General features: G+C 35.9%; 1 protein-coding gene across 1 annotated transcript; it reads left to right on the top strand.

Annotated features, from left to right (window-relative positions):
• The first annotated feature begins 8060 nt into the window (after positions 1-8060).
• LOC114162553 (LOB domain-containing protein 15) lies at positions 8061-9475 on the top strand. Its single transcript, XM_028046476.1, has 3 exons — positions 8061-8362; positions 8538-8787; positions 8879-9475. Exons 1-3 carry the CDS (start codon positions 8349-8351, stop codon positions 9281-9283), a joined length of 669 nt encoding a protein of 222 aa, XP_027902277.1. The 5' UTR covers positions 8061-8348; the 3' UTR covers positions 9284-9475.
• The last annotated feature ends 3442 nt before the right edge of the window (positions 9476-12917 follow it).

Genomic DNA, 12917 nt, shown 5'->3' on the forward strand with positions numbered 1-12917 from the left:
ATGGTGCTCTACTTTCTCAATTCTGGTCAATGTGGGACTTAGACTCACACTTAGATTCCTAACATTCTCCCCCTCAAGGGTGAGTCCCTTCAACCACATTGGTACACTCCCCCTCCAGCGGAAGCATTCCCAACCACGAGTACCCCTTCTCGTACCGCCGTTCATCTTAACGGGACACGCTTACCTGGAACCCTTGCCAGGAAGACTTTCGATACAGGGACCATACTGTACTCGTCTGAGCCGGTTTTCAACCATCGGCTCTGCTACCACTCTGATGGGGAAAACAACAACAAACAATATACCAGAGAATGCAGCGGATATAATTTCCCCTAACTTGCAAGAATCTATGAGGAGCAATAATCAAAGAGCAGCAATAATAAATCACCAAAAGCACAAATAAAGGCACCAAGATTTTTAACGTGGAAAACCCCTCAAATCAAGAGTAAAAACCACGAGTCGTCCAGACCAAAGAAATAGCTCCACTATGATCAACAAGAGTACAAAAGAGTCTCAATCAATAGCACAAATTAGTGCCAACACCCAACCTAATAACAAAGCAACAAAGCTTTCAAATAGAGAAGAACAAGAGAGGAAAACCTCTAAAATCACTGCTGCAGTGCGAAATTAATATCTCCCAACTCAGACCTCGTATAAAAGATCCGACCGGTCAGAATGAAGAGCAATGAGTTCCGAACCTGCTGTAAAAATTTCAGCCCGATCCAACGGTGAACGAATCCGCCGCGCCGAATTTACTGCGACAGCTCTATGAAAAACGTGAACCATGAAGATACCTCAAAATCCATTTCACAGCATTCCAATGCTCTCTACCTGGGTTTGACAAAAATCGACTAACTGTACCAACAGCATGTGCAATATCTGGTCTTGTACACACCATCGCATACATCAAACTGCCCACCGCAGATGCATAGGAACTCTACTCATATTGGTCTTCTCAACTTCATTTGAAGGACTCTGTTTAACACTCAGTTTAAAATGAGTAGCAAGAGGAGTACTCACAGCTTTAGCATTTTCCATCTGGAATCTCTGCAACACCTTCCTAATGTATTGCTCTTGTGATAGATAAATCTTCTTTTCTCTCCTATCACGTGAGATATGTATGTCAAGAATCCTTTTAGCAGCTCCTAAGTCTTTCATGGCAAAAGACTCGCCAAGTGTCTTCTTTAACCTGTCAATTTTGGAAATATCTTTTCCAACAATAAGCATGTCATCAACATATAATAACAGGATAATAAAGTCATCATTAGAAAAACTTTTAACAAAGACACAATGATCAGAAGTAGTCTTCTTGTAACCTTGCTCACACATAAAAGACTCAAACTTCTTATACCACTGCCTTGGGGCCTGCTTCAAACCGTATAGACTCTTCCTTAGTCTACACACATAATCTTCCTTGCCTTTAACAAGAAAACCATCAGGTTGCTTCATGTATATCTCTTCCTCCAAATTACCATGAAGGAAAGCTGTCTTCACATCCATCTGCTCAACCTCCAAATCAAGAGTAGCAGCTAAACTTAGCACAGTTCTGATGGATGACATTTTCACCACAGGTGAGAAAATCTCATTGAAATCAACACCCTTTTTCTGTCTGAAACCTTTTACCACTAATCTGGCCTTGTACCTTGGAAGCGTAGAATTTGAATCTTGTTTCACCCTGAAAATCCACCTAGTTTCCAATGCCCTTTTGCCCTTAGGCAATTTCACCAAGTCGTAAGTGTGATTATCATGCAAAGATTTCATCTCATCTTGCATTGCATCCAGCCATTGTTTCTTCTCTTCACTATCCAAACTGTTAATCATCAACATCACCATGTTGCTCATTGTCTTGAGCTTCCGTTTCAACATTCTCCAAATTGTGAGCGGGCAACTTCATCGGATTACCATCAGTGAGATTACTGTCTTTCTCGGGTGTGGTCTTCTCCACCTTATCAATGTCTTCAATGGTCTGGTCTTCCATGAATTGTACATCACGGCTTCTAACAAGCTTCTTCTCAACAGGATCATAAAACCTGTAGCCAAATTCATCCTCACCATAGCCAATAAAGATACATTGCCTTGTCTTTTTATCTAACTTGGATCTTTCATCCTTAGGAACATGAACAAATGCCCTGCAACCAAAGACACGCAAATGATCATATCTAACATTCTTACCAAACCAAATTTTGTCTGGCACCTCAGTATTCAAAGCAACTGCGGGACTGAGATTAATAACATGCACAGCTGCAAGCAATGCCTCTCCCCAAAAGTGCTTAGGCAACTTTGCTTCTGAAAGCATACATGTAACCCTTTCAACCAAGGTCCTGTTCATCCTCTCCGCTAGACCATTCAACTGAGGAGTTTTAGGAGGAGTTTTCTCGTGTTTAATACCATGCTGCCTGCAATAAACATCAAAAGGTCCACGGTACTCACCACCATTATCACTACGGATGCATTTCAGCTTCTTGCCTGATTGCCTCTCAACCATAGCATGAAATTCCTTGAACTTTTCAAGTACTTGACCTTTCCACTGAAGAGCATAAACCCATAGCTTCCTGGAACAATCATCAATAAAAGTAACAAAGTAAAGTGCACCACTAAATGACTTTACCTTTAATGGGCCACAAACGTCAGAATGCACCAATTCAAGCAATTCTGACTTCCTTGAGGGTGGATGCTTCTTAAAAGATACTCCGGTTTGTTTACCAGCCATGCAATGAGAACATTTCTCCAATTCTGCATTTCTCAATCCCATAAGCACATCCTTTTTAGCTAAGCAGTTAAGCCCTTTCTCACTTATATGACCAAGCCTCCGGTGCCACAAAGATGCCTCCATATACATAGCATTCACACTGTCTTTAGCAACCAAAGCTTTAGTCCAATACAATTTAGATTGTTTCTCCCCTCTGGCCATAACCAAGTTACCTTTAGTGAGCTTCCATTTACTAGAACCAAAGTGATTGTCATAACCACAATCATCAAGCAACTGCACAGAGATTAGATTAAAAAGAACATCTGGAGCATGTTTGACTCCTTTAAGCAACAACTGCACTCCCATGTTGGTTTGCAGGCAAACATCACCAACACCAATCACTTTAGACTCACCATCATTACCCATCTTCAACACTCCAAAATCACCAGAAGTGTAAGATGTGAAGAACTCCTTCCTAGGTGTAACATGCAGTGTAGCACCACTATCAATAATCCACATGCTCTCATCAGATACAAGATTAACGGACTCAAAGTCACGAAGAAGAACAAGATCACCATCTGTAGCAGTAGTGACACGATCATCATCAGCATGGTCATTCTCTCTCTGTTTGCCCTTCTTGTCTTTGTTCTCCTTTTTCCACTTAAAACAGTATTTCTGAATGTGCCCAGTTTTATGACAAAAATGACACTCTAAATTCTTGTATCTTGACTTGGACTTGCTCCTACTCTTTTCTCTACCACCTTTATGTTCCTTTTTCTGACTTCTCCCCCTAGCTTCTGTAACAAGCATCTCAGACTGAGATGAAGAACCATGTGCCTTCCTCCTCATCTCTTCATTAAGAGCACCGCTCTTTGCCATCTGAAAAGAAACAACACCATTCGAGGCAGAGTTCGTAATTGAAACCCGAAATACCTCCCAAGACTCTGGTAGAGTATTAAGCAACCATAATCCCATAACTTTATGCCCATTCCTGACAATTGATCTAGGAGCCCTTGAAACTCATTTAAGTGATCAGAAATAGAAGAATTCTCCCTGTACCTCAAATTCATCAAGCAATTTAACAAATACAATTTATTATTGCCCGACTTAGAAGCATACAAAGACTCAATCTTCTCCCACAAAGCTCTGGCATGTGTCTCATTAGCAATATGATTATAAACATTATCTTCAACATATTGTCGAATAAAACCACATACCTGTTGGTGCTCAAAGTCCCATTCTTCTTCAGACATAGAATCTGGCTTCTGTGTAGCAAAGACCGGAAGATGCAATTTCTTGACAAATAATAAATCTTTCATCTTGCCCTTCCACAAATGATAATTTGTACCATTCAAAGCAACCATCTTTGCATTTGCCTCCATCATTCAAGCAAGTAAATATAGCCCAACCAAGAGCTCTGATGCCACTTGTTAGGTTTTACAAGGAGGGGGTTTCACTAGGGAGAACAACACCAATGAGATCTGAGCCTAACCACATAAGACACTGACACCACTCTCAACCCAAAACCTTAAGGCAATGGGTTTATGGGCCTTGATCCTTATATGGTGCTCTACTTTCTCAATTCTGGTCAATGTGGGACTTAGACTCACACTTGGATTCCTAACAGTAAGATGTTATCAAAGAATTATACTAAGGAGTTAGAAACTTTATAAAAAATGTGAGTGACTATGCTGAAAATCTCTATTTATACCTTTGCTTGCTTTTATTACTTATTGATAATAGTATATGCATACACATTTTATAAAACCATTTTCTCTTCTAATTATTTTATTTATTTATATTTTGTTTAGGGTCTCATAGTAGTTAGTGAAAGTTATAACTCACATAATTTTCCTTTTTTATATTATCAGTCACATTTAACCTATTTTTTTTTATATTGTATATATCTATTAAAATAGACATATGTAAATTGATGAATTGAATTTGAATATTTATTTATTTTTAACTCCTTTAAATCCTGTACTTTAAAACCAAAAGAAACTCTATTGCAATATTAACCCTTTTAAATGATAACCAAACAACTAAAGGAAATAGGAAAACACATAATAGTTTTATCAACCATATGCCTAGTTCTGAGCAAAATTTAACGAATAGAATTACCAAAAATTGCCAAACGGTCTTTCTTTTCAAGCCATTTTATGAGTTCGGACAAGTATATTAGTTCTTTCCTCCTCTGTATGAAATAATCGTCAATGTTGTAAGACTAGGACCACTCATTAATTTAGTTAGAATAATACAGGAATAATTTAATCAATGAATCACTAATTGACCAACATGAACATGAATTATTATATTATCAAATATATAACTTTGTATTCCCCATTTCAAATTTTAGTCGTCTATAAGGCCATAAAAACAATGTAAATTTTGGGGATGAAATTTACAATGGTTCATAAGACCCCTAGCTAACCTAACTCTGCGTATTGAGGGAAGAAGTTTATATATATATATATATATATATATATATATATATATATTTATTTATTTATTTATTGTGGAAAATGATTTTGGGTGTGTGTGAGGTCATGTTAGATGGGTGTTTGTTGCGTAAGACAAAGAATAGACCAAACTGAAATTAAATAATAAGACGAAAGGACCATATGAATATTTTATCCTTAAAATTTTAATAGATATGAAACCATATTTTAAATATTGTGACTCCCTCAATCATTTTTTTTCTTCTACAACTTTAAATTTGGTCTCAAATAGTAACTTAAATCTAATTGCTAATGGTACGTAATAGTTTTGGGAAATAAAACATTTAACCCTAAAGTTCATTTACATTAAAATAAGAGTTAATTATGATAGTTCGTACAGTTCTAAATGAGACAGACGGAGTTGGAATTAATACAGGAGATATGAAAAAAGAAAAACATAGATGGACAAAATAATAAATATAATAAATAACTTGATCGAACAAGTGGAGTGTGATAGAAATAAATATTGGAGAAAAAAAATAAAATTTAAATGAAACAAACTAAATATATTTAAATAAGGAAATGTAAATTTAAAATAAAAGAAAAAAAAAACAATTTAAGTATTTTCAAAGAAAGGAGAATATAATTTAACAATGTTTCAAGTCACTAATGCATCCTTTAGACATGGAATCAATTTCCAAGTGCTGATTCTGCTTTGACTAAAAATATTCTTAAGGAGTCCATATTCATGCGGCAGCAGAAGGAAGAAATTTTATATTCCTCTTAAAATTCACGACTGAAGGAAAATTGTGATGAACTAATTGCGAACACATATATTATACATGGATGGTGTATCATTAGCTGCATGTATCGAAGCTACACACGTGACATTCTTCAAACATTGTGAAAAAAAAGAAGAAAATTTCATAGCAACCTGAAGAAAATATAGAGAGGGAAGAGAAAGAAAGCAATAGTAGAATAATGTCCTAAGACTGAAGGTGTTTGACAGGGTGAGTGAGGGTTAGGGCCAGTATTCCTTTGACAAGAGTTTGATGTGTGTATGATTATTGAGCCTTTTAAGCTTTGAATTTTAAAACGAATGAATGTTCTGTAGATGTTGGGTTGGTGCATATTAAATGTTAGAAAAAGATGTTAAGAAGAGAGAATCTGTGTGGTTGGAAGGCCAAGCTGAATATGGTAGTGGGGTGGTGGGTTCTGGGTTTTGGTGCAGTGATGCAGAATGAAGATGGAGTTTTTTAGTATTGTGAAGTTAGGTTGGCGGTGAGAGAACAACGGGGCGAATTCTAAGCCTCAAAATACGGGTCAAACAAGAATGGATGGTGCCACTCCCTTAGACTCTAAGCATTCCTTTTACGTAATTTAATACCACCACTCCAAATACACTCTTCTCTTCTCTCTTTCCCTCTCTTTCACCACCCACTTTGATACAACATTTCTCAAAATCCTAAATTATTACTCACTCTAATCATCCTCTCATTACACAAAATACACATTTAATTATGTATCTGCATAATCTAACTCAACTTCCTTTCTGTGGTATTAATTACTGCTATGTGGACTATAAGTGACTCTTTCATCTCACATGATTGTTATCTCAAGTTAATGATTCTAGACTTTACATCCAATGTATGCTGTTGAGAGGTGAGTTTTTGGTTTCTTTGTATTAAGTTAAGGTGTGGTTCAAGGGAAAATTCATATATATGTCATTTGGGTGAAGGACAAATTTAGTTAAGCAGTTAACTGTCTCAGTCATCCACAAGGAATTAAAATGTTAGATTGTTAAATGAGAAAATGATCTTCCCATATGGAAAAGCTTGGGTGAAATGTCCTATATCATCATACCTCTACATCAAATTATGAATCACACAATTGAAACAAGTCATTTTCTTCTCAAGATTATCAACTTATCTTGAAAGGTGTCCAATCTTTTTCCTTATTGCACTGACATAATATTAATTCAGGAGGATTCCTTTTCAGCTGAGTTCAAAGTTTGGAAGCAATTTCATAATCCTGAAATTAAGGAATGAATAAGTGTAGGTTTCTAATAAATCTGATCATGGTTGCTGTATATGTGTTTCCTTTAAAGATTGCCCTTACTTTCTTCATGCTGAATGTAATGTGCGTTAGCTAGGGTTATATCTATATATACTTTATTTGTCACACACATTTTCCCAACATAATAACCAGCAAATAAAAGAAGAAACTTCAAGTTTTTCGACCTATACAATAAACAAAAGATCAGCAGAAAATTATATGTTTATGTATAGTATAGATCTCCATTAATAAGAATATAACAAGAGGTGTAGTTGTTGAGGACTACTATAATAGGGTGAGTGATGATATAAATAAATAAATATATATATATATATATATATATATATATATATATATATATATATAGTCTGCACTGTCATGTTAAGAGTCAGCTTGCGGTTTCTACACGGTGATTGGATGCAATCTTTGATAATAATACAGTTTTTGTTCAAAAGAAGAGTAACTATATAGCATATTCCGATCTGAATGAGGGGTGTTTTGAATTTGACAAGATACGAAGATTTTAAATTGTGGAAGTGCAACTCTGGTTTAATGTTTGTTTAACGTGTAATCAATTACTTGTGTAAACAATGTATATATGGAGTCATTTTTTGGCAGTCAATAAGATGATATTAACACAAACATACTCAAATTACAGATAATATTAATTATATGTGAGCTTAAAAAGAATGGCACTTTGGTGGACCTGCCCTCAATAAGAAGCAAGAACCACATGCATGGCGGCAATTGAATCAGAAAGTTGATTAAGAAAGTCAAACACATTTAAGAACTCACACGTGAGCAAGCACTCAATGAGCTGGCATTTGTACAACATAAACAATATATTCTCCTCTTAATCAAACTTTTTCATTCTTTTTTTTTTCCTGAAATCCTCGATTGTTCATAAACCAAGAGAGGTTTAAAGCATTAGCAACAAACAAAACAAGCTTCTTCGTTCCATGTAATTGAAATAACTCTTGTTTGTTTTTTGTTTTAAATAAATATAGGTGGAGTTGTCCTTGTGTATACCTTGCCTTTTAAGCACACTCATTTTCTACCTCTATTTTCCTTTCTTCTCCACTTTCTGAACTCTGCAACCAGCACCTCTCTCTATATTCTCTCCCTAAGCCTAAGGTGAATCCTACTTCATTATCAGAGGGCATGCCTGAATGTCCAGAGAAAGGTAAGACACATAAATCTCTTTTCTATCTCTGAACTCTTATACTATTATCTTCTTTATTAGTAATACAAAATATGGTTTCTCAATTACCTAAATTGAGTCCCTTGAAAGAAAAATGATATCTGATGATTAATTAGTTGCGAAAGGAGGTGTGGTAAGTGTATGGTTTGTGGTGCAGGGAGAGATTTGATGAGATAGGGAAGAAGATCAAAAGGGAAGGAGATGTTTCTTCTCAAATGGGAAGAAGACACATGTTAGGTCCTCCTGGAACCCTAAATACCATCACCCCTTGTGCAGCATGTAAGTTGTTGAGAAGAAGATGTGCCCAAGAATGTCCCTTTTCACCATATTTCTCTCCCCATGAGCCTCAAAAGTTTGCTTCAGTCCACAAAGTTTTTGGTGCCAGCAACGTCTCAAAGATGCTCATGGTAATGGCTAACTAATTATCTATCTCATTAATAATATGTATATGTATTAGATTTTAACGATATATTACAATGTGTTGTTATATATATATAGGAAGTACCAGAGTGTCAGAGAGCTGATGCAGCAAATAGTCTAGTTTATGAAGCTAATGTTCGGCTAAGAGACCCTGTGTATGGATGCATGGGTGCAATTTCTGGTTTGCAGCAACAAGTTCAATCTTTACAAGCAGAACTTAATGTAGTGAGGGCTGAAATACTTAAATACAAACTCAGGGAAGCTCACATGATACCACCCTCTTCTCATCATGTTCCAATGCTTCCTTCATCTGGGGCTGTTTCAATCGCTGCTCCACCTCCACCACCTCCTCCACCACCACCACTTCCACCTCCTAATTCTATTCCTCAAACTTCTTCCTCTTCTTCCATCTACATCCAACACAGAGATCCCACCACCACTTACACCACAATTTCAACTGATAATATCTCCTATTTTGGTTAAACTTTTGCAGCCTCATCAAAACAATTATTCCATTTATTTCCCTCTTAATTATCATCATCATGCATCAGGCTGGAATAAACTGAGTCAAGAGAAAGGAGAGTATTCATACTGAATGTTGTTAATTACGATGACACCCCCCTTTTATTATCTTAATCCATATCATTAATATACCCGAAATTATGGCTGCTTAAACTTTGATTTCTTCTACACCTTCTTAATTAAGCCAATTAAAGCTACTACCGGATTGAAAATTAATTGCTCCTTGTTACTGTGATTAACTGTTTTTCTTCCCCAACCGATGTAGACACAATGCCAACTTGATATATACTTGAGCCCATTTTTCCTTCGTTATTTTATGATGCAAAGGACAATAAAGGGGAAGGAAACTTGGTTTATATTGCATTATATTGCATTGATGGTATTTGAGTTTGGTTTGGGAAACATTGCAATAATATTATTGTTGGTAGAATTAATTTTGCACGTGATGACTGGTTCGTGACTATAACCTTTCTTAGACATGTTAATCTGTGCCACTGAGTATCTGAGTTTGCTGTCTGAAGTTGCGGGAGACAAAAGGTATGCTTGTGATCTTCACCATGTTCAGTTGAGTCACACTTCACTTCTCAGAAATTTGGTTTATATATATATATATATAAGCAAATTGGGAAGCATAATTTTACGTCAAGTTATCTACCATTTGTATTATACAGTAAAAACTATATTATATTAATTACTGTCCCTTGTAGCAGTCGCATATATATGTTCCTAGTTAGCTTCAGAATTGAGTTTACTGTATGTAGATATTACTTTTTTTTTTCTCCCTCTCAGTTTCCTTTTACCTTGGATGATTGATAGAGGAAAGTTTTAAAGATTTTAACCTATATCAAATTAAGCGAACTTTATATATCAAGGGACACCAACATAGGAGAAGAAAATGGATTAACGAGGATTTTAATGTGAGATTCATAATGCATTAACTGCATAAAAAAAATGGATTAGGAGAGGCACCACCAATATGCGAAGACATTCTTATTTTATGTTTTAGTATGGGTTTTGAATATATGATGCGACTCTTCCTAAAAGAATGAACATTTTAATTTTCATTTCACATTGTGCATTAAAATTTGATAATAAAAAAAATGGTTAAAATAAATAGGTGAAATTAAGGTAGATATTGGTTACGTATTTGTTGGATGGTCATACTCCAGTGCCAGCTATTTAATTTGTGAAGAGTTGAGTTTCCTTGGCGTGAGGTTTTGATATAGTCGAAAAGGGAGAGAAAGGGAAACTCTTAGTCGTATAAGCAAGAAATATGAAGAAAAAGACTGCCACTTTCTTTTTCTGCATGATGCCCAAAACCATTCATGTATACATATTATTGCTTTCCAAACTCATTTAAAACTTATAGATATATAGGGATGTGACATGTATTGGTCCCATGTCATGATTGCTTCAACTCGTGGCATCTTCCTTGTGTTGGCATAGCCCAATCATCACTACTTTTACCATTTCAAAACCTTAATTAAGGTGAGGTTTTGGCCTGATTCAAATTAGTGATTACTGTGGCCAATTTAATAGTAGAGAGATGCATTATGTTATCTGGGTGCATCATTTATTTGTGTGTTCTCGAATTCATAATCGATGCATGTGTGGGAGAAGGAATGCATATGCATCCTTGGATCTCACTCAACTAATGCAATTGCCAACATCATATCTATACTATAATAATATTATTTTTATTTTATCAATGCCGATTACCACATTTTTCACTCTTAACTTTTCCTTTAAACAAAACAAATTTCAACAAATATTTGAATTTCGGACCACTACGTAAAACTCTCATAATTGCAATTTTTTTTATACCATGAGAGTAATAAGAAATTAAACCTAAAACTTCATGTAATTCATCTAACTCTTGTCACTAAACTGATTTTATGACTTAAAATTGAAATTTGTCCCTGTTTGAAACTTTGATACGTAATGATTTTTAAACTTTTCAAATGAATAAATATAATTATTTTAACTCAAGTACGTTGATATTAAAGTAAAAAGATGTCAAATGTTACAAACAACTCAAATATTAGTATGAAATGTGTTTGACACATATTTTTTCTTTAACGTAAATGGACTAAAAGAACTATATCTATCTATTTTTAAAGTTTGGAAATAAAAATATCAAAATTTTAATATAAAGACAAATTTTAATTTTACGTCAAAAAATTCAGAAATTTAAACTATATTCAATCTGTAACATCCCATTTAATAGTTTTTCATACTATCAAACAAAACATTATATTATGATCAAACATAGCAGATAGTAGGGACAAACATACAGACGTAGAATAAACATATCTAGTACAGTCCTCCACACTGATACATCTATGAACTCATATACATCAGGTAAGAGTGGGTAGAAGGGATGCTAGACTACACCCAGGACCGCAAAAAAAAAAACAGTAAAAGTTTAACTATAGTGGCACTCCTTGCCAAACTCCAACTTCTACTCAAGAGGAAGCGTCTCCATCTGGTTTCAGCTCTACTCCCACCAAACATAGGTGATCATTGCAAAAGGGGTATTATGCAAAAGCAGACACACAACAAAAAGGGTAAGCTAACTGAAAGAACAAATATCAACACATTTCGCAATTTAAGATGTCATTTATAGCATGTAATTCAATCATAAATCAAAGACTCGATATCCGGATTGTGTAAGTGACGTTGGAGCTCTTGGTGGCTTGCACCTGTAACGGTTCCCAGACTCTGCAGAGTCTGGACACATGGGTATTCACCCGACCGTTCCCAGGGTAAGTCCCCTCCACGTCTAAGACTTGATCGAGTCAGACGACGAGGACCTCCTGCTACTCCTCATGACATAATCCATTCTACTCTATCTGAGCTTGAACGATTATTGGAGTTTCAGGATACCAACCAGTATAGATTCCTTACATCCTTACACACACTACAATTTCTACTTGGATTTCCCTTGAAATTCCATTCCAAACTTCATCTCTTCATACTTACATTCATCCAATTAAATCATTCTATACATCAATGGTAGCATTCCAATCATACAGAGTCTAAATTGCACAAAGATGCTTTAAAACATATAGTTGTACCAAGGAAAACAGATTTGAAACACTACTACTGCAGTACCTCTCGCTCAGGCTAGAAAGTTTAGCTTAGGCGAGAGGTTATCTCGCTCAGGCGAGTCAGTCTCGCCTAGGCGAGACACCAACAGTGGCAAAAAGAGAAAACTGGGCAAATCCTCGCTCAGGCTAGGCTGGTTAGCCCAGACAAGATCGTGATCTCGCTCAGGCGACCCCAGCTCGCCTAGGCGAGGCTTCGCGCAGGAACAGAGGTGCGTTTCATGGCATTTTCGCTCAGGCGAGCGTCACTCGCCTAGGCGAAAATATCAGGACACGAACCTGTTCCTTCATGCAGCAAGTCAGTTTCCTTTTAACATCATTCAATTACTCACCAAAAATCACACAATCCATGCGTCAATTCATACATTTAAACATGCAATTCAAGCTTATTCACGGATCATCTAGAAAATTTAAAGAAAGGGTTAGCTTCCCTTACCTCTATAGGGTTTTTAACTAGTTAGAATTCCTTTCAACCAAGAGCTCCTCAA

The sequence above is a fragment of the Vigna unguiculata genome, chromosome 9 (genome assembly GCF_004118075.2).
Source record: "Vigna unguiculata cultivar IT97K-499-35 chromosome 9, ASM411807v1, whole genome shotgun sequence".
In the NCBI taxonomy this organism is placed as follows: Eukaryota; Viridiplantae; Streptophyta; class Magnoliopsida; order Fabales; family Fabaceae; genus Vigna; species Vigna unguiculata.